The following is a 23,550-nucleotide window of genomic DNA, read 5'->3' as shown; positions in this document are numbered from 1 at the left end:
ACAACTCCACTCTACCCTCCCTCCCCTTTTCAATTACTTATGACTTTCTTAAACTTTCACTTTTCAGGCTGTAATTTTCAGACGTGACGCTAACGTGTGCTAGCTACACATCAGAGAGCTCTGCCAAGCTAGCCTAGCTCGAGTAAAAGGAGCCACATTGCAAAGTAACACTCAAGTGGCTGTGTCCACAGAGCTCGAACTTCACTCACTCATGTCTGGCACTAAGGATTTGTTGATGTGGTGCGGTAATGCGCTCTCCGGGGGTGTGATTTCTAAAGTGCACTAACATGTAGCGCATTAATTGGGCTGCACAGACCCTGCTGGTGGGCTTTAACGTAGGGCTGTCTGAAATAGTATTACGTTAAGATGCATTATGGAACTTTTCGTGTATTGTCTACACAGATCAATGGATGCACAACACATTAGTGTGCTTTAGAAATCACAACCCCGTAGAGCACATCACCCCACCGTGTAGTCAAGCCCTTAGACGTCGGGGGTCATATCCCAAGGCTATTGGCACTGCAGTAAGCTGATGGTGGTGGTTTTGGCACCGGGACAAAAACCTGTGGCTAGAGGGATGTTTGTGGGGTTAAGGGCAGAACATTGGAAGGGGAGGCTACTGGAAGAGTTAGAGCACAAGCAGTGGGGCCTAGCAGCCGCCAGCCTTTTGGAGTGAAGGGTCTATCAACTCAAGACTGAAAGAAGGTACAGTCTGCTCCCCTTCCTGTCACTGGGTGTGCTGTCATCCTGTGACTAGTAAACAGTGAGATCTCACCTTTCCCCGGCAGGTAAACCCTGTGTCAGAGTTCTAGGCTGAAACATGGAGATCTCTGACTAAAAGATACATTAGCTGCTGGGACTCTCAGCAGTGTTCTAGACTGGGGGTGTGGGTAAGTAATACAGCGTGTGCTGGGCACTTTGGGTGCTTCTATCGCGCCTAAGTACCCAGGAACATTTTGCCCATAATGCTGAAATTATCACCTCATTGTCCCTTCATTCATTCAGAAATTTATATCAGCACACATGAGCAGGCACCACTCCACCATAAACAATCAGCAGGTCTGAAGACGACAAAATGCAAGTCTCTCAAGCTGCTGAAAGGCCCATCAATGGAACCCCTGTTCCTTAGCAAAACTCCAATCCCTGTTACGTTAAGCCAAAGATTTTCAAATGGCTTCCCAATGCAATAAGTCTTTTAGTCTATGTCATGAAGCTTTCCAGACTCTGACTCCAGCTGAACATTGGAGGGAAAAGGCCCAGAGGCCTGGCTCTCCACGGAGAACACCCCCCTGCCCACCATAGACAGTCTAACCCAAGGAACCAAGAAGATTGTAACTCCTGCAATAGCATATATTAGAGAGAGATCTCCCAGATGGAGAGTCCCATTCAGGGCTTTAAAGACCATAACTAACACCTTGAATTGCACTCAAAGAATAATCCGATATCCCAGTACAGAGCACTGGTGTTACATGCTCATAGCAGGTCACCCTCCTTAAGAAGTGAGTTACACAGTATTCTGCACCAGTTGAAATCTTCAGGTATTTTTCAAGGATAGCCAGAAGTAGAGCACATTTTCGTCACTTGGCTAGGCACATGATGAGCTGAGATGTCCCTCTTTCTCCCTGTTCTTATTCCCTTACTCTTATTAACTCCTCTTTTCTTGCCATTCACTGTCATCCCACCTCACCCAACTTAAAATTAATAACTCAACAACAAAACATGTAACTAACACAAAATCGAGTATTCATTGGTTTATATGTTATAGCCCCATCCCCACCCCTTCATTTGTTTAGGTCTTTTACATCCTAAGCCCTCCCGGGCAGGAACAGTTTGTGTTTGTAGGACCCAACACAATGTGTCCCAAATCCCCCAATATGCTACAGAACTACCTGAGTCAATTTGATGGTTGTTACAGAGGCCGTGAGACCCCAGATGAATATAATAAAATCAGTGTAGACATTTGTTACAGGGTGACTGACCCTTTAAGAGGGGGCAGGGCCAGTGTACCTGTGCTGCACCAGCTGACCCAGGGCTGGTCTACCCTTAAAACACTGCACAAGGGCAGCTGTGCTGCTCTAGCGCTTCAGTGAAGATGCTACCTACGCCGACAAGAGGGCTTCTTCCATGGGCATAGATACTCTACCTCCCCCAGAAGCTCTCCCATCCACATAGCACTGTCTACACCAGGGGTTAGGTTGGAATACCTTATAGCAACCTAATTTGTAGTGCAGACCTGGCCCCGGATTAGGCTTTAAAGGAGGGCCCCTGACCTGGGGAAGTAAGAAAGACCTGATGAGTCAGAACGAGGAAGCAAGGTTTCCAGAATCTCCTGGGAGAGGAGGCAGAATGAGTGCCGGAGAGGTAAAGAGGAAACAACCCCCGGGAGTTATAGCTCAGCGTGAACTGCAGAACTGTGTTTCTTTGAGTTGCTTAAGTTTGGGACAATAAAACCATCTAAAAGAGACTCTGGGTGTGGCAATGGATCCCTGCCTCATTACAACATTGAAATCTCTGTCCACAGCCAAACACCTGATGATTCCAAAGCCAGGCCTAAAAAGATCGAAGTCAAGGTGGGGAGGAATCAAGGGAGCAGAGTGGTACTGTTCATTACTATGGCTCCAACCGAGATTTTAAGCTAGGATCTAAATACCAATAGTAAACTTTTCAAGTGTGCCTCTGAATCAGGAGCTTAACTTCCACTGACTTTGAATAAGGTCTAGGCTTTCTTGTGCTGGAATCGCTTCTGAAAAGGGACTGAGGCCTGGTCTTCGCTACAGGGTTAGGTTGACATAAGCTGCCTTGCGTCGTCCTAGCTGTGGAAGGGTCTTCACTTAAATTTGGCTCTCGCCAACATAAGTGCCCCTCTATGCTGATGTAGTAACACCACCAACCCGAGCGGCGTAGAGTCACAGTCGATGTAATTAGGTGGCCGCAGTATCAGTGTAGAGGCTGCATTACTTACAACTGTTACTGCCTTTCAGCAGCCATCCCACAATGCCCCACGCTGACAATACAATTGATAACAAGCACTCCTGGTGAGGACCCACACCACTATTACAAGGAGCCAAGCGTGTGTGCACACCAGTGATTTAATAACTGTGGTGTCTGTATGCTGACTTCAGTTAGGTCGACAAAGTTTTGTCATGTAGACATGGCCTAAGTTACTCAAGGCTCTTTAAAATTGTAGCCCAAGTATACATACTTACCTTAGTCCATTTTGGGGTTGGAGTGCCTCATACATGCCAAGATGGGGCAGAATTATTAGCCACACTCCTCCCTGACTCATGGTCGCTGTGCACTGAATTGAGTATCCAAACGAAGAAAGGCTAGCCAACATAGGGCATACTTCACTTTACAGTCTACTGCCATGGCAACAGCCTCCGAAGTCAGACATACTGCTTTGACTTCAGCTCTTTCACATGGATTCTATAGTGAACTCATAAACCTGCTTTTATCTTCAGTTATTTCCATAGCAACGGACTGCAACGTGATAAAATCAGGATGAAGACTTAATTCTAGGGCGAGCATAAAGTGATGCTGGGGTCTAATCAAGTACCTTCAAACAGTCGGAAAAACACAGAATTATAAAAAATTTAACTGGAGAGCAGCTCTGCCCAGACTGTAGAAACAGTCCTTACACACAGCAGAAAAGATTGTAGACTAGGGCTGAGCCTTTGAGAAGCAACACAGGAATAAACAACTTTGTGGCTGAATCCGCATTACTAGGAGCGCCTTATGTTTTTCATTTGCTATGCTGAGGATTTCAATTTGTAGTTGTAAATTTGTGAAGTTACATTTATACAATTGTTTGATTTTCTAAGAAAAGGAAGGAAAAATACTGAGCTGTTAAACTTGAAGAGCTTATAAGTTCTCTGAACCACAACTATGGGAACTGTAGAGATTACCAGTTTTGCCAGCTTTACCTGCAGAACTTGGAAGAACCACAATTTGCATGATTATAAACTCAGCAAGAAGGGAGGAGCCTGAGGAGCTGATAAACGACATGGGAGAAAGGCTCCTTCCCAGGCTGCGTATGAACTGCCACAACAGTTTATGTCACTGACCCAGTAATAACGGATTGCTGCTATTGAATACCTTTTCTTCAGCATTCAACAGTAATCTCTCTCACCCAGTTTTTCCAGGGCCTGTAGCGTGTAGACAGTGAACAGTCTATAATCTGATTCTTTTCTGGTAACGGGGTTGAGGCGCAGATCCAGCTCTGAGAGGACTGGTAATGTTTGGAGACGTGACACTTCCAGCAAGGATGAGATATGATTGTAATATAAATTCAGATTTTGTAACACATATAAATATTCAATACCCTGTAAGGAGAAAAACAAAGTTATATATTTAAAAGAGTAGCAGCATGGTATAGTCTTTAGAGCACTAAACAGGGAGACTTCCTCAGACTTACTGTGGCACACTGGTCAAGTCTTTTACATTCTTTGTACATCGATTTCCCTATCTGTAAACTGGTGATAATTATACTTATGTATAGCTCGGTAAAGCACTGGGCAGGGGCGGCTCTAGGCACCAGCAAAGCAAGCAGGTGCTTGGGGCAGCCCATTTGCAGGGGCAGCAGCCGGCAGGGATCCAACAGGGGGCCATGAGAGCTGTAGCTCCTTGGTTAGCTCCCTGCCTATAGAGCCAGCCCTGGAGCAGGGAAAGAACTACATTTCCCAGCATTCCCTTGGCTGCTATCAACAGGAAAGGGAGGGGGAGGAAGTATGTAGCTGAAACCTCATGCTGCAGCTTGCTGTGAATGGAGAGCTCACTGCTAGAAGTGGTGGTCCTGTGAATGGGGAACAAGTGTGCCTAAGGAGTAGAAGGCTTTAGAATATCCCCTTCAGAAGACATCCCCAGCCTGGATTAGGGATACTGCTGTGACCTCACCTTGCAGCCCCCCAAAGAAAGAATTGGGGGGACTAAATGGACAGTGCACCTCTCTATCTGAAGCCTAGCAAGGAAGGTACGTGGATCCCACTAGAATTTAAAATGAAAAGTAAGGGAGGGGAGGCTCTGCTAGAGGACTTGGGCAGCTTTAGATACCGTACCAGGCTCATAGGAGGATTTCCACTTCTGAGCCATGGAAGCAGAAATTGACTTTTCCTTTCCAGATTTAGCTAATATTCAGAAAGGGAGTCTAGCACCTGCCTTCCAGATTTGAACACCCTCAAAATTTAGGCGTGCTCAAGCTTAATTTGGGCAGCTGTTACTTCATTTCTCCCAAATCAAATATACTGATCCACTGTAACTTGCTGTAGAAAAAGTAGGATAAAATTGAGCAAGAAATGCTTCCCAGTGGTTATTAGGACTAGAGTTACTATTTTCAACAGCCATTGACATTTAAAAAAATTTTTTTTTAGTTTTATTTGTTTAAAAGGAAGACCGTGATATTGCATTGGCAAATTTCCCCATAGAAACAAAGAGTGGAACAAAAAAATAATAAAGGCACCTCAACTTTTCCTCATTTATGGAGGACAGTTTTATAATATGCATCCAGATATCCTCCAATCACACAAGCTGAAAATTGTTCCACTTTACTAGAGTTCTGTAACCATATGGGAACCAAACCTGTCTGTGTTCTGTGCACATCCAAAATTCCTGCTGAATGACCCACCCTGGGAGTGAGTTACCAGTCACCCAAGGCTGGGGTAGAGGGAGGGTGCAGTTGGCGGGGGAGAGCCCAGGGCTGGGGTGGCAGAGGGTGTGGGTGAAGGGGGGAGAGCCCAGGGCTGGGGTAGAAGGAGGGTGCAGTTGGTGGGGGAGAGCCCAGGGCTGGGGTGGCAGAGGGTGTGGGTGAAGGGGGGAGAGCCCAGGGCTGGGGCATCAGGGTGTGTGTGGGTGGGGGAGGCATAGGTGGGGGGGAAAGGGAGGAGCCCAGAGCTGGGGCAGTAGGGGGTGCAGGTGTGTGTGTGGGGGAGCCCAGGGCTGGGGCAGCAGGGGGGTGCGGGTGGGGGGGAGCTCAGGGCTGGGGTGGCAGGGGGGTACGGGTGGGGGGGGCTCAGAGCTGGGCAGCAGGAGGTGCGGGTGGGGGGAGAGCTCAGGGCTGGGGTTGGGGGCAGCCAAACATTTTTTTGCTTGGGGCAGCAAAAAACCTAGAGCCGGCCCTGGCACTGGGAGATATTCAGATAAAAGGCACTCTAAAAGGACTATTATCCTGTGATCCAAATAGAGATGGAAAGCAATACAGGATAACCTCTGATAAGCAAACATCATTTAGCTAATCAGTTCTGAATGGGTTCACTTTCTCCCAATTGCCTTTCACAGCACATGTGGTTTACCACACACCCATTTGTCTGAATATTTTGGAGAAATATTCATTTCTGCTGAACTTTGGGGGGAGGGGACTTTTGTTACCTGGAAAAGTGATTGAACTCTGAGAGTGACCCAGCTGTAGTAAGTGGAAATGGAGGGAGGGAGCTGGAGCACCACAATGGGGTGCTTGGGAGGTGGCAAGCCAGCCATACTTGCTAAGAGAAGTTTGACTGCAGAGAAAGTCAACCCAGAGGAAAAGGAGCTCAGAAAAACTGTAGAATGCTTAGTCTGAACCTGAGGAGCTGGACATCTTTATGAGTGCTTGTCTACTCTGCTGACAAGGGAGGTACAACTTTGGGGGGTTTTTTGGTTGATACTATGTAGTCAGGAGCGAATCCCTTTGGGTGTTTTTGGTTCATTGTTTTTTTCCCCTTGCTTTGTCATGAGGGAGAACTTGAATTGCTTTTACAGGGTCCAAATTAATTTCCCCACCTCAAAGATGGAAACAGAACTCTTTGCCTGGAGGAATGGGACTGACGGGTTACCAAAAGGGTAATCATGAAAAGTTTTCCCTGCCTGAGGTGAAAGGAAACCAGTTTGTTTTAATCAGGCTATCAGATTGACTAGATTTAAAAAAAAATTAATTGTTAATCCTTTATAACACCAAACCTCTTACAAAGTCTCTTGAGGTTGTAGAGAGTTCAACAGAGAATGGGGAACTTACCTCTAGACTGACAATCATATTTCTGGACAGATCTAACGATTGCAAGCTTTTAAAATTTTTGAAGGCATCTCCAAGGGAGTGGATTTTCCCTTCATATGTTCCCTGCAGTGAGAGGGACTCCACCTGTTCTGAAAGGAAAGAACTTGTAAAGGTCCTAAGGTCTCTCCTAGTTTTCTAAAAACTGAATGTAACTTATATTTTAGACTGTTCAATAACTCCAGTTTCATCAGCTGCTTGTATGTGCAAGAGCCTGACTTTTTCATTTTTAGAGGTTTCTCAGTAATAGTGAGCTGAAGTGCCCTTTTTTTGAGAGAAAATCTGACTCTGCTAGAATTCTGCGGTGAATGCCCCAACTGCCCTAGAAGAGGGGGGGAAATCACAGTAGTACTTCCTTTAAAATAACCCTTATTTCAGGACTGTAGTGTCCGGACCCACCATAGAAAACTGACTTATGTTGCAGGTGTCATACCCTTTAGAGCTTCACAGGGGAACCAGCCTGGAGGGGAAATGGGCAATTTTGGCTTATATAGCGCTCTATTCTGCTGGTGTCTGTTACCATGATACAACATTATCTACACTAGGCTAAATACTCTGCACTGGTAAAGTAAGTGGGTGAGTCCTTATTTGAAAAAAAAAGTGCCATAACACACTTCTGATACTTCCTCAAAAAGTGCCAGAATGGTGTTCCAAAGCATTCTGGCGTGACTTGACCCCTGGGTAGAGTGTTTACTCCAAGTCTACCATGCCCTGCTCGCTTCTCACCAAGTTTCTCTTCCAGTTGTCTATCAGCATCTGGACACACCTTGGTCAATCTTGAGCTACTACTGTCATTCGAGTCATAACATGAAGACTGTGGCAGGGTGGACTAGTCCAGAGGCCCCCTGCTGGAGGCCTCGTGGCCCTGTGTCTCCCTGCCCCAAAATAGAGCAGCGAGAAGTCCTCCAGGCAGCCTAGAGTGGCTGCAGAGGAGCAGCCAACCAGAGGGGCTGCTGGAGTGACCAGTAAGGGGCCAGATAAAAGGCAAGCAACAGAGCAGAGTCTTCAGTTGCCCTGTGGAGCCTGATGAGGGAGGACTGGGGCCTTGGCTGGCTAGACAAACAAGACCAGGACCAGGACCATGGACAGCTCACTGCAGAGAGCTTACCAGACAGAACCACCCAGGGAAGGCTGCCAAAGACTGGGTGCCTGGCTGTCTGGATAGAATAGCAGCAGGACCACAAAAAGATCAGGGTGGGCAGGCTGAGCCCGGGGGATGAGTCCAGGACCTGGCCAGACCAGGCGAGGATACCAAGATGAGTCCTGCTAATCTGGTTGCAGACTGAGCCCAGGGAGGGCTGCTGAAAAGGACACCAGCTGAGGGTACCAAGATGGGCCTCGGCTGGGTGGTTGAAGAAGGCAGTGCCTCTGGAAAGAAGCCTGAGAGCTACGGCCCCATACCAGGGCCAGGATAAGAACCCGGGACTCTATATGCTGGAAGTGTGGGCAGTGTATGCAGGGCTGAGTTGCCGAAGACTTGCTGAGAGAACCACTGGCTGTGGGGTGCTCACGAGAGGCAAGTGCCACCCTGTTGAAAAAACTAAAACCAAACGCAGGATCACACCCAACCAACCAAAGGGGGCCCGCCCGCATGATGTGGGTGCCGCCCCTGAAAAGAACTGTGATTGCAGGTACATCGGCCAAAGAAAGGGGGCACTCATGAGACATGGGTGCCAACCCCATTACAAAGACCACGCGTGGATACGCTTTGCAAGAACTCAGTTGGAAGAAAGCAACGTTTAAGGGATTTGCTGCAAAAGGATTTTGCTGTATATTAAAGACTATGAATTACTTCCACAGCAGCTCAGCCTCAGCCTAGAGTTTGTTTGCACTGAACCTTAGAAGATTTGGTCACCTGACAGCAGGTGATAACTGTAAATTGTTATGATCGCTCCCTTCCTGTGTGACCTGATCATGTACTATACCTAGGGTCCCGTTTTTAAAGGGACAGTCCCCCTTTTTGGGACTTTTTCTTATATAGGTGCCTATTAGCCCCCACCTCCTGTCCCGTTTTTTCACAGTTGCTATCTGGTCACCCTAACTATACCTGGCTTAATGTGCATCCTTTCTCAGCATCTCTGGATGTCAGGAAGTAGTCTGTAGTTCTCTCTCCTTTGATGTGGCTAACATTATGCAGCTACAGCAATGAAAGAAATTGAATCCTTGCCATTCCAGCTTTTTTTTTTATTAATCTGTTGACTGTGTACACTCCATTGATCTCACTACAGCCAACTACCATAACCACACATTGACTGTGTAGCCAGCCTTGGGAACATTCAGCCAAGAATTAATTTCTATTCAGAGCAGGGCTTGACAACTCCTCTTGACAGTGTTGCTAGTAGGCATGTTTTCCTGGCAACTGCCATAAACTACAGCTGCCAGCCCTTATGGCTACAAACAAAACTCCTCAGTCATAACCAGAGTGTAACAGATGCAGTGCTGTCTGTGTGAATTTGCAGATAGTGCCAGTGCCTTTTCATAGAAATCGAATATCAGGGTTGGAAGGGACCTCAAGAGGTCATCTAGTCCAACCCCCTGCTCAAAGCAGGACCAAGCCCCAGACAGATTTTTGCCCCAGATCCCTAAATGGCCCCCTCAGGATTGAACTCACAATTCTGGGTTTAGCAGGCCAATGCTCAAACCATTGAGTTTGCTGCTGTTCAGAGCCATTCCATGCAGCAGCTGAGTGAAAACTAACCTGGTTCTGCTCAGTTTTCACTACTGCTATTCAGTATCTTGTGGCCAACCATGAAACTGACAAAAGTCTAATCAATGCCACTTTGCTGCTGCTTGGCAGAATGAGGGGATGGAGCTGTGTGCTGGAGAAGAAAACACAAGATAAACAGACTAGGGAAGGATAAAGTAAGAAACCCCCATGCAACAGCAGGAAGGCTGAGGGAGGGATAAAGGGACACAAACCAACCCTTGCAGCAACCAGGAAGCTTCTGAATGAGAGGGATGAACAGAAAAAGACTATTCATGCTTGCCTCACACAGCAGTTTGGGGACTGGAAGGGGTTGGCCTCTCACCTGGGTAATGACATGGGACAATAGGATGTTCTCACCTTTCACACAGGCATTTGGCTAGTGGGATTAGTCCTTTGTGATGTGTATGGTGAAATTTCACCACTCCTGTGTGTGAGCAGGTGTGTAGTAGTGGGTGCATGGATGGGTGTATAATACGAGAGGGCACAGGAGGGAAGTGAGAGAAGAAAGATGAGAGAAAATGTAAGGGCTTCAAATCAGCCAGAATAGGGATTCAAATCTGGATCTATAGGCGTGCCCTAATTACTAGGCCAGGGCTACACACACGCCCACAATGACTGTCCTTATGTAAGGCTCAATCTGGTGGACTCAGGACATGCCTACTGCATTGGGCCCTGCAGGGGAGATAGATGGGGAAAAGCCTAGCTTGAGAATCCTGCCAGCACTTAGTTGCCAAGTGTCAGGACGTAGGTGGCTCTGCTCGTGCCCAGTGGCAGAAGCTTAGGCACCTAGGAACTTCAGCTGGCAGTGGAGCAATGTTTTTTTGTGATGAGAGTGGGCCTAAGTGTTGGTCTTAGGCACCGTAAGAGGGAGTTAGCCACCTAAGTCCTCTTGTGAATCTAGCCATTGGGGTGTGTGTGTGTGTGCGTGCGTGCCTTCCTGCTGTTCATTGTTCATGAGTTGTCATACTCAGTGCTGATAGTATTTGCCGCATGCAAATGAGTGTGCCAAAGGAGAGACATGTTTCTCTGACTGCATAGGCCACCAGAGAGATTGAACAGACTATGCATCATAGTTCTGACTGTCAGATTTTTCCACTTCAAAGATGCTTCTGACTCATACTACTGTTTTGTATCTGTGCACACTACTGCACGATGAACTAGAAAATGCTGCTAGTACTATGCAGGTACTGTTTGTTCCCCACTATGTGCTTGCAGCACTTTGTCTATAGGAATGTATCACTTCACCAGGGCTTGTGGATCTTACACAAATGAGACCTTTGTGAGGGTCCCCCTGTCCATTACTATTTCAGCTATTGCCATGAACTTCAATTTTTTTTATGGAAGTATGTAGGTACTAACAACTGCCAGGTAATGTATCAGAACCAGCATTGTACACTTCTATATAACCTGATGCTGACCTCCCACTATTACAATGGACTGGCATATGGTTTCATATCAAAAGGACACCTTTTACTATTATTACTAAACTATTTAATTTGTCATACCTCGATGCATCATAAAAACCAGTGATGCTGGGGCTAAGCAAGCACAGATGTTGCCTTATGGAGTATGTGAAACTTGCCACCCTTATCTTATGTGCATGGCTGCAGCGTGCACCTGTACAGATGGCTACTAGCGCACATGCCCTGTTGAATGAGCGTAATTTCCTGGACGGTCGGGCCTGGTACTCGTGCAATCACTGCTCCCTGGGTTCCTGTGCTTCCAACCATCATGGTTCCACAAACAGCCCTGCCTAACCCAGTGTCCCCCATACCCTGGTGTGCCTCACCACCCTACCAGCTGCCCCAATACCAGCCCCTGCTGCAGCCCCCAAATACCCTGTGGCCCTGATTCCTCCCCCATGCCCCAAACCCTGCAGCTGCCCCCAAATACCCTGGAGCCCCGATTCTCCCCCCATGCCCCAAGCCCCTGCTGCTGCCCCCAAATACCCTGGAGCCCCGATTCTCCCCCCATTCCGCAAACCCCTGCAGCTGCCCCCAAATACCCTGGAGCCCCGATTCTCCCCCCATTCCCCAAACCCCTGCAGCTGCCCCCAAATACCCTGGAGCCCTGATTCCTCCCCCATGCCCCAAACCCCTGCAGCTGCCCCCAAATACCCTGGAGCCCCGATTCTCCCCCCATGCCCCAAACCCCTGCTGCTGTCCCCAAATACCCTGGAGCCCCGATTCTCCCCCCATGCCCCAAACCCCTGCTGCTGCCCCCAAATACCCTGGAGCCCCGATTCTCCCCCCATGCCCCAAACCCCTGCTGCTGCCCCCAAATACCCTGGAGCCCCGATTCTCCCCCCATGCCCCAAACCCCTGCTGCTGCCCCCAAATACCCTCCCTCCCCACCCCCAACCTCAAGCCCCTGCCCCAAATACCTGGGGGCCCCATTCTCCCCCCAGTACCCTGGTGCTGCCCCGTCAGCACTTCCCGCATCCCCAGGCCTGCCGGGGGCGGTACCTGGGCCAAGTCCCCGCAGCGCCGCCTGCTCCCGGATCCAGGCCTCGCTCAGCTCCAGCTGCAGCGCCATCCCCGCCTTGTTGCCGGGCAACGCAGCCAAACACCCACAGCGCGCGCGCGCACCCCGCACCGCGAGCGCGCGCCTAGGACAAGGCACGCGCAGAGATCGGACAATGGAGGGCGCGCGCAGCCCCGCGACAGGGGCCGTTACTGGAACCTCAGTCCAGCCCCCTCCCTCCCCGCCCCGCCCCGCCCCGCGCGGGAAGAGGGGCCGCCGCCTTCGCCATGGTATGAACCATGAAGGGGGAGGAGAGAGCGGCCCCCATGGGATGCAAGGGGGAGAGGGAACGAAGGCCCCCATGGGATCAAAGGGGGGAGGAGAGAGCGGCCCCCACAGGATCAAAGGGGGGAGGAGAGAGTGGCCCCCATGGGATCAAAGGGGGGAGGAGAGAGCAGCCCCCCATGGGATCAAAGGGGGGAGGAGAGAGCTGCCCATCTGGGATGCAAGGGGGAGAGGGAACGAAGGCCCCCATGGGATGCAAGGGGGAGAGGGAACGAAGGCCCCCACAGGATCAAAGGGGGGAGGAGAGAGCAGCCCCCTATGGGATCAAAGGGGGGAGGAGAGAGCTGCCCTCCATGGGATCAAAGGGGGGAGGAGAGAGCGGCCCCCATGGGATACAAGGGGGAGAGGGAACGAAGGCCCCCATGGGATCAAAGGAGGGAGGAGAGAGCTGCCCATCTGGGATGCAAGGGGGAGAGGGAACGAAGGCCCCCATGGGATCAAAGGGGGGAGGAGAGAGCAGCTCCCATGGGATGCAAGGGGGAGGGGGAACGAAGGCCCCCACAGGATCAAAGGGGGAACATGGGTCAGCCCTCCCCTGGGAGCATTGTGGGCAGAGGAGGGAGAAGTTGGGAGGGTTGCCAACTTTGTAATAGCACAAATCCGAACATCCCTGCCCTGCCCCTTCTCCAAGGCCCCACCCCGCTCACTCCATCCCCCCTCCCTCGATTGGTCGCTTTCCCCCACCCTCCCTCACTCCCTTGCTCATTTGCACCAGGCTGGGGAGGGTCCCTTTTCCACCGGGTGTTCTGAGCAATGCATGAGTCAGTGTGCAAACATTGTCTCTGTTGCTCTCCTGACATGTAATTGTAATGGACTCCTCAGGTCACAGTTGAGGGCATCATGGTTGGTGTCTGCCCAGCCAGTTTGTCACTGAGGCCTTGTCTGCACAGACTGGCACTGTGTCATTGCAATCAGGTGTGATTGGAGCTTTCAGTGCCGATCCATACGTAGATGCTTTCAAATCTTTTTTGTTTTGTTTAAACTGACTTGAGTTTGGGGCACTCTTCTCCCAAAACCAGCGTCCACATGCAGACCTGTGCTGAAATAGTTGGTTTGAATTGCAGTTAATTTCATAAGAACATAAGAACAGCCCTACTGGGTCAGACCAAGGTTCCATCTAGCCCAGTATCTTGTCTACCGACAGTGACCAATGCCAGGTGCCCCAGAGGGAATGAACAGAACAGTTAATCATCAAGTGATCCGTTCCCTGTTGCCCATTCCCAGCTTCTGGCAAACAGAGACTAGGGACACCATTCCTGCCAATTCTGGCTAATAGCCATTGATGGACCTATCCTCCATGAATGTATCTAGTTCTTTTTTGAACCCTGTTATGGTCTTGGCCTTCACAACATTCTCTGGCAAGGAGTTCCACAGGTTGACTGTGCCTTGTGTGAAGAAATACTTCCTTTTATTTGTTTTAAACCTGCTGCCTATTAATTTCATTTGGTGACCCTTAGTTCTTGTCTACTTTCTCTACACCAGTCATGGTTTTATAGACCTCAATCATATCCCCCCCCCCCTTAGCCATCTCTTTTCCAAGCTGAAAAGTCCCAGTCTTATTAATCTCTCCTCATATGGAAGCCATTCCATACCCCTAATAATTGTTGCCCTTTTCTGAATCTTTTCCAATTCCAATATATCTTTTTTGAGATGGGGCGACCACATCTGCACACAGTATTCAAGATGTGGGCATACCATGGATTTATATAGCAGTAACATGATATTTTCTGTCCTATTTTCTATCCCTTTCTTAATTATTCCCAACATTCTCGTCGCCTTTTTGACTGCCGCTGCATATTAAGTGGATGTTTTCAGAGAACTATCCACAATGACTCCAAGATCTTTCTTGAATGGTAACAGCTAATTTAGACCCCATCATTTTGTATGTATGGTTGGGATTATGCTTTCCAATGTGCATTACTTTGCATTTATCAACATAAAATGTCATCTGCCATTTTGTTGCCCAGTCACCCAGTTTTGAGAGATCCTTTTGTAGCTCTTTGCAGTCTGCATGGGTCTTAACTATCTTTAGTAATTTTGTATCATCTGCAAATTTTGCCACCTCACTGTTTACCCCTTTTTCCAGATCATTTATGAATATGTTGAATAGGACTGGTCCCAGTACAGTCCCCCGGGGGACACCACTATTTACCTCTCTCCATTCTGAAAACTGACCATTTATTCCTACCCTTTGTTTCCTATCTTTTAACCAGTTACCAATCCATAAGAGCATCTTCCCTCTTATCCCGTGGCAGCTTACTTTGCGTAAGAGCCTTTGGTGAGGGACCTTGTCAAAGGCTTTCTGAAAATCTAAGTACACTATATCCACTGGATCCCCTTGGTCCACATGCTTGTTGACACCCTCAAAGAATTCTAGTAGATTGGTGAGGCATAATTTCCCTTTACTAAAACCATGTTGACTCTTCCTCAGCAAATTATCTTCCTCTATATGACAATATTGTTCTTTATTATAGTTTCAACCAGTTTGCCCGGTACTGAAGTCAGGCTTACAGGCCTGTAATTGCTGGGATCACCTCTGGAGCCCTTTTTAAAAATTGGCATCACATAAGCTATCCTCCAGTTATCTGGTACAGAAGCTGATTTAAATGATAGGTTACAGACTACAGTTAATAGTTCTGCAATTTCACATTTAAGTTCCTTCAGAACTCTTGGGTGAATCCCATCTGGTCCTGGTGACTTATTGCTGTTTAATTTATCAGTTTGTTCCAAAACCTCCTCTAATGATACCTCAATTTGGGATAGTTCCTCAGATCTGTCACCTAAAAAGAATGGCTCAGGTTTGGGAATCTCCCTCACATCCTCAGCCGTGAAAACCAATGCAAAGAATTCATGTAGTTTCTCCGCAATGGCCTTATCGTCCTTTAGCACCTCGATCGTCCAGTGGCCCCACTGGTTGTTAGCAGGCTTCCTGCTGTTACTTTTTGAGTCTTTGGCTCACTGTTCCTCAAATTCTTTTTTGGCCTTCCTAATTGTATTTTTACATTTCATTTGCCAGTGTTTATGCTCCTTTCTATTTTCCTCACTAGGATTTAACTTCCACTTTTTAAAGGATGCCTTTTTGCCTCACTGCTTCTTTTACTTTGTTGTTTAGCCACAGTGGCTCTTTTTTGGTTCTCTTACTATGTTTTTTAATTTGGGGGATACATTTAATTTGAGCCTCTATTATGGTGTCTTTAAAAAGTTTCCATGCAGCTTGCAGAGATTTCACTTTTGGCACTGTACCCTTTAATTTCTGTTTAACTAACCTCCTCATTTTTGTGTAGTTCCCCCTTCTGAAATTAAATGCTACAGTGTTGGTTTCATTACTTCACTTCCTATTTCTGTGAAGACGAGGCCTGAGTGTTGCGTTCACTAATGCAGAGCAGTTCACGTAATTGTCATTTTACAGGCAGGGAGCTTGGAGCACTGAAGCCACACAGCTGGAGAGTGGAAGAGCCAGGTGTGGAGCCCAGCGTTCCTGTTGGAGTTAATTGGGCTGTCCTCAAACAGTTTTGTTCCTTTCTTTCTGAGACTTCCTGACTCCAGAGATTTCAGGCTGCAGGATGGTCCATTGGAGAGCCATTGAAGCCAGATGCAGTTTAGAGGAGCCCAGGTTCAAGTTCATTGTTTGCTGCAGTTTACTGTGTGGCTGTTTCAGGCTGGACCTTTAAATAGTGATACTGTGTTGGAAGTGCGTAGATGTTAAAATCCATGATGCATTTTGTGAGAGTAAGAGTTCATTAGTTTGCCCTGGAGTAATTATGTAGTGCACTCTGTGCCTGTCTGTTAGCTGTTGCTCTCCTCCCCAGAGGCGGCTGCAATTCCATGACACTTTATGTGTATAAAATGAAATGATATGTAATTATAAAATATTACTACAGCATACTCTTCTTCAGTGGGACACACTATATCAGGATAGTTGTTTTATTAGGACATTTTAGAGTGAAGTGTAAATGGCTGCTGTCAGGTGGGTCTTTGATATAGAGACAATCACAAACTTTGTTAAATGGGTGGAGCAACTAAATGCTGCTTCATGTAGTGATAACTGGAAACATTAGGAAGCCATTGCCCAAGACAATGGGCTATATTACAAGGCCAATCAGAAACTAAGGCTATGTCTACACTGGCACTTTTGTCAGTATAACTTTAGTCAGTCGGGGTGGGAAAAATAACACACTCCGGGCTGACAAAAGTTTCACCAACAAAAGTACTGGTGTGACCAGCACTATGTTGGCAGGAGATGCTCTCCTGCTGACATAGTACCACCACTCGTTAGGGGTTTGTTAATTATGCTGGCAGGAGAGCTCTCTCCTGTAGTGTAGACATAGTGTTAGCCTTGTTGTCTACCTGTTGTCCTGTGTTTCCTGGGACTAATTACAAACACAGAGGGGATTGGTTAGCCGCAGCTGTGTGTATCTGTGTGTGGTAGAAGCAGAAACTGAACAGGAAGTGAGAGAGCAGTCATGAGTATGGACCAGACGTGAAGCAGAGATATGGAGCTCTTTAGGGAACAGAACGGACTGGAGAGGCAGGCTTTGAAATTGTGAGCAAGGAAACTGCCTGTGTAGTTTTTTCCCCCATTGTATTCAAGGAAACAGAACTTTATACTTGGCAAATAAACAGGATAGCACCAAAGAAATACCTGACTTATATAATCAATTTCTTCTCCTCCTGGAAACAATCTGGCAAGGCCTCAGATATTGGCTAACTGCTCAGGCCAAAAGGGGCAACAATAAGAAAATGACTCAGGGTTTGTCTACACGTAAAACGCTGCAGTAGCCTGCTGTAGCACATACGCACTGGCTACACTGATGGGAGGGCTTCTTCCGTCGGCGTACGGTATCCACCTCCCTGAGAGGCAGTAGCTAGGACAACAGAAGAATTTTTCCATGAACCTAGTGCTGGTCTACACCAGGGATTAGCTGGGTATAACTGCCTCTCTCAGGTGTATGGATTTTTCACATCCTGAGAGACGTAGCTATACCAAAGTAAATTTCTAGTGTAGACTAGACCTTTGGCTAATGATCATATATAGTTATGACTGTTGCTTAATTTGGATCGTATTTAGCATAACTTTAGCAAGCAGTATACCAGTGAGTGTCACGGCATTAAATAGATATGAAGTTGTAAGCTCTTACCCTGCCACCCTTATCTAAGGCCTCAGTATCTGTGGCTTTGGTCAAGGATGATTTTTCTACTGGTGTCTAGCCAAATAAATCTATATTATGGAACTTTCGTGACCTGTTTGCAGTCTTTTGTAAGCCAGCAGGGCTTTCAAGCCCTGGAGACTGTTTCTTCTCTTGACTGTTTTCTCATTCCTTTAAATTCCTGCAATTCCTTATTCTTTAAAAAGCCAAAAACACCAGGGAATTCGGCACCAAAAAGTATGTTGAGAGAACTTTTAACAGTGTAAGGTTTGGGTGCCATATCAAAGTGAAGGATGCCTGCACAAAACTTTGCAAACTAAGGGCAGGTCTACACTTAAAATGCTGCAGCTGTCCTGCTTATTCCTAGGGGAATTCTGTGCCGCTGTGCAAGTGTAGAATTAATATCCCCCACAGATTCCCCCTTCCCCCGCAGAATAATTTATTCTGCGGGGGAGGCAAAGGGAAGCAATGAAAGGAGTCATGCTGCAATTGCACCTTTCGCCCACTAGAGGCTGATGTGTTGTCAGAAGAGAGAGCAGCTGGCTCAGAGGCTGGAGCAGCCAGCCACAGAGAGTGAGGGGGCAGAGGCTGCCTTCCTCACAGTGCCCTGCCCGCGTGGCCAGGTGAGGAGTCATGGGATATGCGGGGGATGGACAAAGCAGGGCACATGAGCTGCTGGGAGGTCACAAAGACTGGGGTTCAGAAGGGCTAGTGGGGGAACAGACTGGGGAGAGGCACAGGACCTAGTGGGGTGACAATGTTGAAACAGGAGCTGAATGGGAGTGGCAGTGCAGGGCCACATGGGGACATGTGCAGATATGCCTGGCTGAATCACTAATGGAGGTGCAGGGACACACGGGGATAGGGTCAGGTGTGCCTGACTGAATGGGAGAGGCTAGGGGTCAGAATTTTGAATTTTTGGTGCAGAATTTCCCGGGGAATAGCTGCTGTAGCGCTTCAGGGAAGACGCTACCTATGCCTACAGGAGGGCTTCTCCCATTGGTGTAGGTATTCCACTTCCCCGAGAGGCATTAGCTATGTTGTCAAGAGAAGCGCTCCCATTGGCTTAGCGCTGTCTACACTGGGGGTTAGGTTGGTTTAATTGTGTTGCGCCAGGATGTGTGGATTTTTCACACCCCGAGTGACGTAGTTATACCAACCTAATTTCATAGTCTAGACCGGGTCTAACTTTAGTCTTTCTTGATTAAAGAAATTTGTCATATGGATATAAATGTATAAATATATAAATTTTCACCTGAAATGTCTAGATAAAATGATCTTAAGGCATTAGTTAACGTTAAGAGTATGAGAAATTAGAGTAAAAACTTTACAGGGATGTTGTAATTATCTCAAAAACAAGCATTAAAACCCAGGTACTTCAGGGTTAAGGTTCACCTTAAAAGAAGTCCAAATGTATTAACCCAGGGTAGGCAACCTATGGCACGCATGCCAAAGGCGGCACACGAGCTGATTTTCAGTGGCACTCACACTGCCCGGGTTCTGGCCACTGGTCCGGGGGGCTCTGCATTTTAATTTAATTTTAAATGAAGCTTCTTAAACATTGTTAAAACCTTATTTACTTTACATACAACAATAGTTTAGTTATATATTATAGACTTATAGAAAGAGACCTTCTAAAAACGTTAAAATGTATTACTGGCACCCGGAACCTTAAATTAGAGTGAATAAATGAAGACTCGGCACAACACTTCTGAAAGGTTGCTGACCCCTGTGTTAACCTATGGAAATTCACTATTAGGGCACCCAGGCAATCTCCCCGTCGCCCCCTTATGAAATCATCAGAACTGTGACTGGACCTTCCATAATAATAGTTAATATATGCATTTCTAGATAGCAACAACATATTTTTCTGTGATAGTTGTAAGATGCATGAATGTGTTATTCAGAGTTGTTTAGGATAATACCTTATTAGCACTGTTCTATTTGGATTTTACTGCTATGTGTTTTCTGCTACTACACACACTGGGGCCAGGCTGCTCTCACATTAGTATAAATCACTGAACTACACTGAAGCCAACTGAGTTACAGTTCTGTCAAACATCCGTGTAAGTGGTTATAGTCAGACCCATTGTTGTCAGCCATGTAAGTACTTACTAGCTGCTCAATTTTATTTGAGCATCTACAAATGATATTATTCTTTACATTTTACTTTTCATTCAGTGATAACACACTCACTATACATTTTGGACCTGACTTTCAAAAGTTTAGACGTATTGTATGCACAAAAATGCATATGCGTTTGCCTAATTTGCATGCGCAGTTACCATATTTGTGTGAAATATGGTGTTTGTATGCACAAGTGATTGTGTAGGTAATGTAATTGGTCATATGCATACTTGTTTCATCAGGCCCAGAATGTGTAGTAAGTGTGCTGCCACTAAATGGAAAATCAAATGTAAAGACCAATGGCATTTTGAAATAAATTATTATAAGACACTGCTTCAGAACCTACCCGTTCACTCTAGCCTATTGAGATGATTTTCTTTTTCAATTAGAAGGAACCAGAGACAGTTAATGAATCCACAGAAGAGGACTCAATTCATTTTAATGTTGGTGGCTGGCATTTCTCTATTCCGAAAAGTAAAATTGCTCAGTTTCCAGAATCCCTGCTTTGGGAAGAATCTTCTGCCCTGGTTCCATCTGAAAACCCAAGACTATTCATCGACAGAGATGGATTCACATTTAGACACGTCCATTATTATCTACATACTTCAAAGTTGTCTTTTTCCAGCTGTGCTGAATTGAATTTGTTGTATGAACAAGCATTAATTTTGAAGCTGACACCTTTATTGCAGGTACAGTGTGATGTTATGTATTACTTTTATACAGCTTTTGTTCATTCATAAATAATAATGACCATATAAAGATTTCAGAGTATGTGTGAATATATAGATGCTTGGAATGGATTCCTAACAATTAATTTCCATGTACACTCATTCATTATGGGCTGCTGAGTACAGAAATAAATCCCAAATATGACATTTGACCTTTCCATCAGAGGCCATTGAAAGGTCCTTACTCATATTAAAAACACAGATTCATAGAAACATAGGGCTGGAAGGGTTCTTAAGAGGTCATCTAGTCTAGGCCCTGCAGGACCAAGTAAATCTTGATCATCCCTAACAGATGTTTGTCCAACCTGTTCTTAAAAACCCCCAGTGAGTGTGTGATGGTTCTCAGGGTACCCAGGACTGTGAATCACCTGGTTGCTCTCTGCATCTAGCTTGAGAGACTCTTGCTTGTGCTTAACTGGGTATCAGCTCCCTGACACATCAGCTTAGCCACTCACATGCTTTCCTCTGGACTCTGCCAGCCTTTAGCTTGTCTTGCAGGTTAGCAGTAGGTGCATCTCAGTCCCCAAGCCCCTTTGAAGCATTCCTCTGTAGCACCCAGCCCTTTTTCCATTGAACACTGATAGAAATACCAGGTCTGCTGTACCTAAGGGAACAGTGTACCCACCAGCTTGTGTGATTCAACTCAGAAGCAGAAGTACCTTGCTTAATATCACAGCACTTAACTATATTATAGTGAAAACAAGGAGAAGTTTATTACCAAAGATTCAAGTTATAGTGAGTAAGGATATTGGAAACAAAATTATAACATGCTTTCTAGAGACTAAACTTAACCAACAGGTTAACCTCCTATCTAAAGAAATTTATCTCACCCAATGTCTTTTGCTGCATCTTCAGCCAAGGTTGGCTGAGGTCCCGTTTTCATGAGTGTAAATGCACTGCCCATTTACTTCCTGCGTGCAGGATAAGGGGCTGTCTTGTTTGCCTTCTTATATCCCTAAAGTTCATTGTATGTACTGTGGTTAGTTTCTCTTTTGTGCTTTGTTGACTTCTAACCTCTTTGATAACTTCATATGTAAATAGGCATCCATTATATCAGCTTACAATGCTTAGTTTAAATCTGACAGAGAGATAGATAAATAAACATCTTTTGTCTGACAGAAAACCTGTTTCTTCATCTCTGCTGGTGACTTATACCTTGACACAGAATCTAAGAACATGTTTTCAGTGTATATACCTAATTCCTTACATAGTATCTGTCTATGCAGTGTTGTTGTGCTGTGTTGGTCTCAGGATATTAGAGAGACAAGGTGGGTGAGGTAATATGTAATATGTTCTATTGGACCAACTTCTGTATGTAAGTTTCTGTGCTTACATATAGCTCTCCAGACCTAAAGAAGAGGTCTGTGTAAGCTCGAAAGCTTGTCTCTTTCACCAACAGAAGTTCGTCTAATACAGTGGTTCCCAAACTTTAACAGCCCGCGAACCCCTTTCTCTAAATTGTGAAATCTCGTGAACCCCCTTCTAAAAATGAATATTTCCAGGGTTTTAAATTTAAATTTCCTCAGTGTGATGGATGCGCTTGCTTTGCTCTGCATAGCTCTTTGAAGTCCGGAACCTTTGGAGAAAGATAAAGTCTCAGGTCTGGTTCGGCATCAAGTCTGTTTCTGTATTTTGTTTTCAGATGTGCATACGAGGAAAACGCTTTCTCGCATAAGTATCTTGTTGAAAATGGTAACAAAACTGCAGCAGCTTTTTCTGCCAGAAGGGGGTACTCGTTTCTTAAACTCAGTCAAAAGTTGATCAATGACAGATTTCTGAAACTCCTTCTCAGTTCGTAATTACAGGAGATCTCAATCAATTTCTCTTTTTCCTCAGTGTTCAATATCTGTGTTGAGAAAGTGGTATCATCAAAAGGGTTGCGAATCCAGTCATTATCGCCTGATATAGCTGGAAAGTAATCACTGAATGTTGTGCAAAGTCCTTTTAGGTGTGCAGTTATATTGGTTTTAGTGCACGGATCCAACTGAAGTTTATGTTCTGCCAGGAAGTCATGAAGATTACTGAAACACTCAGTTTGATTGTTTTCCAAACTTTCCCAGAACTGCAACTTCTTTATCATGGATTCAACTCGGTCTTGCACATTGAAAACTGTTATATTGAGACCTTGAAGAGATAAATTTAGGTAATTAATTCTTGAGAAAATATCTGCTAAATAAGCTAGGCTCTGGAGCCAGACATTATTTTCCATACAGCTGGCAAGGTGGAAAGGGTGGCTGTTGAAAAAAACCTAGGATTTCCGTTCTAAGCTCAAACAAGTGCACCAGGATTTTGCCCCATGAGAGCCATCTAACTTCAGTATGGGTCAACAGACAATCGTGTATACTACCCATTTCTTCACAAAGTATGTGAAATATTCTGGAATTTGTTGCCTGTGATTTTATGAAATTCACCATTTTCACTGCATTGTCCAGCACTTCCTTCAGTCCCTCAGGCATGTGTTTTGTTGCGAGGGCTTGTCTATGGATGCTGCAATGAGTCCAAGAGACTTTTGATGCAACTTTTTTTGTTCGAGCTACAAATCCAGTATACTTCCCCGTCATTGATGTGGCCCCATCAGTGCAGATGCCTAGGCAACGAGACCAATCTATTTCCTTTTCTTGAAAATATGCATTAGTCAGATTGAAGATATCTTCTCCAGTTGTACATTCTTCCAGTGGTCGGCAAAACAACAAGTCTTCTTCAACCAGACCTTCATTCACATAACGTACAAACAGTAGCAAAATAGCTAGATTAGCTACATCACTTGATTCATCCAACTGTATAGCATAATATGGACTATTTTTCACTCTCTGTACAATTATGGTCTCTACGTTATTTGAAATGTCATTAATTCTTCGTGACAACGTATTATTGGACAAAGGTACCATGTCAGTCCTTTTTGCAGCCTTTTCTCCGAGCATGCAATGAACTATGTCTTTTATACATGGACCAATCAAGCTCTCTGCTATGGTATGGGCTTCTGATGCTTTTGCTACTCGGTAGCTCACGCGGTAT

General features: G+C 46.0%; 2 protein-coding genes across 12 annotated transcripts in view; one reads left to right on the top strand and one right to left on the bottom strand.

Moving 5' to 3' along the window:
• The window catches only part of LRRC36 (leucine rich repeat containing 36), a 49,316-nt gene extending 36,891 nt beyond the window's left edge, over window positions 1-12,425 (bottom strand). For 7 of the 10 annotated variants that reach the window (XM_065566779.1, XM_065566780.1, XM_065566778.1 and 4 more), the window contains exons 1-3: window positions 12,191-12,425; window positions 6,983-7,110; window positions 4,130-4,322 (exon numbers count right to left, since the gene is read on the bottom strand). In XM_065566779.1, coding sequence (XP_065422851.1) covers window positions 4,130-4,322; window positions 6,983-7,110; window positions 12,191-12,260 — 391 coding nt within the window. In that variant the 5' untranslated portion in view covers window positions 12,261-12,425. The remainder of the gene's footprint in view (window positions 1-4,129; window positions 4,323-6,982; window positions 7,111-12,190) is intronic. The other 3 variants (XM_065566784.1, XM_065566781.1, XM_065566785.1) reach the window with 2 other exon arrangements.
• Window positions 12,317-23,550, top strand: part of KCTD19 (potassium channel tetramerization domain containing 19) — a 62,237-nt gene continuing 51,003 nt past the window's right edge. For both annotated transcript variants that reach the window (XM_065566773.1, XM_065566772.1), the window contains exons 1-2: window positions 12,317-12,478; window positions 20,197-20,496. In XM_065566773.1, the coding sequence (XP_065422845.1) occupies window positions 12,476-12,478; window positions 20,197-20,496 (303 nt within the window). In that variant the 5' untranslated portion in view covers window positions 12,317-12,475. The remainder of the gene's footprint in view (window positions 12,479-20,196; window positions 20,497-23,550) is intronic.

This window comes from Chrysemys picta, chromosome 14 (genome assembly GCF_011386835.1).
Source record: "Chrysemys picta bellii isolate R12L10 chromosome 14, ASM1138683v2, whole genome shotgun sequence".
NCBI lineage: Eukaryota > Metazoa > Chordata > Testudines > Emydidae > Chrysemys > Chrysemys picta.
Note: the sequence above shows the minus strand (reverse complement) of the source record. Positions and strands in the feature narration are given on the sequence as shown.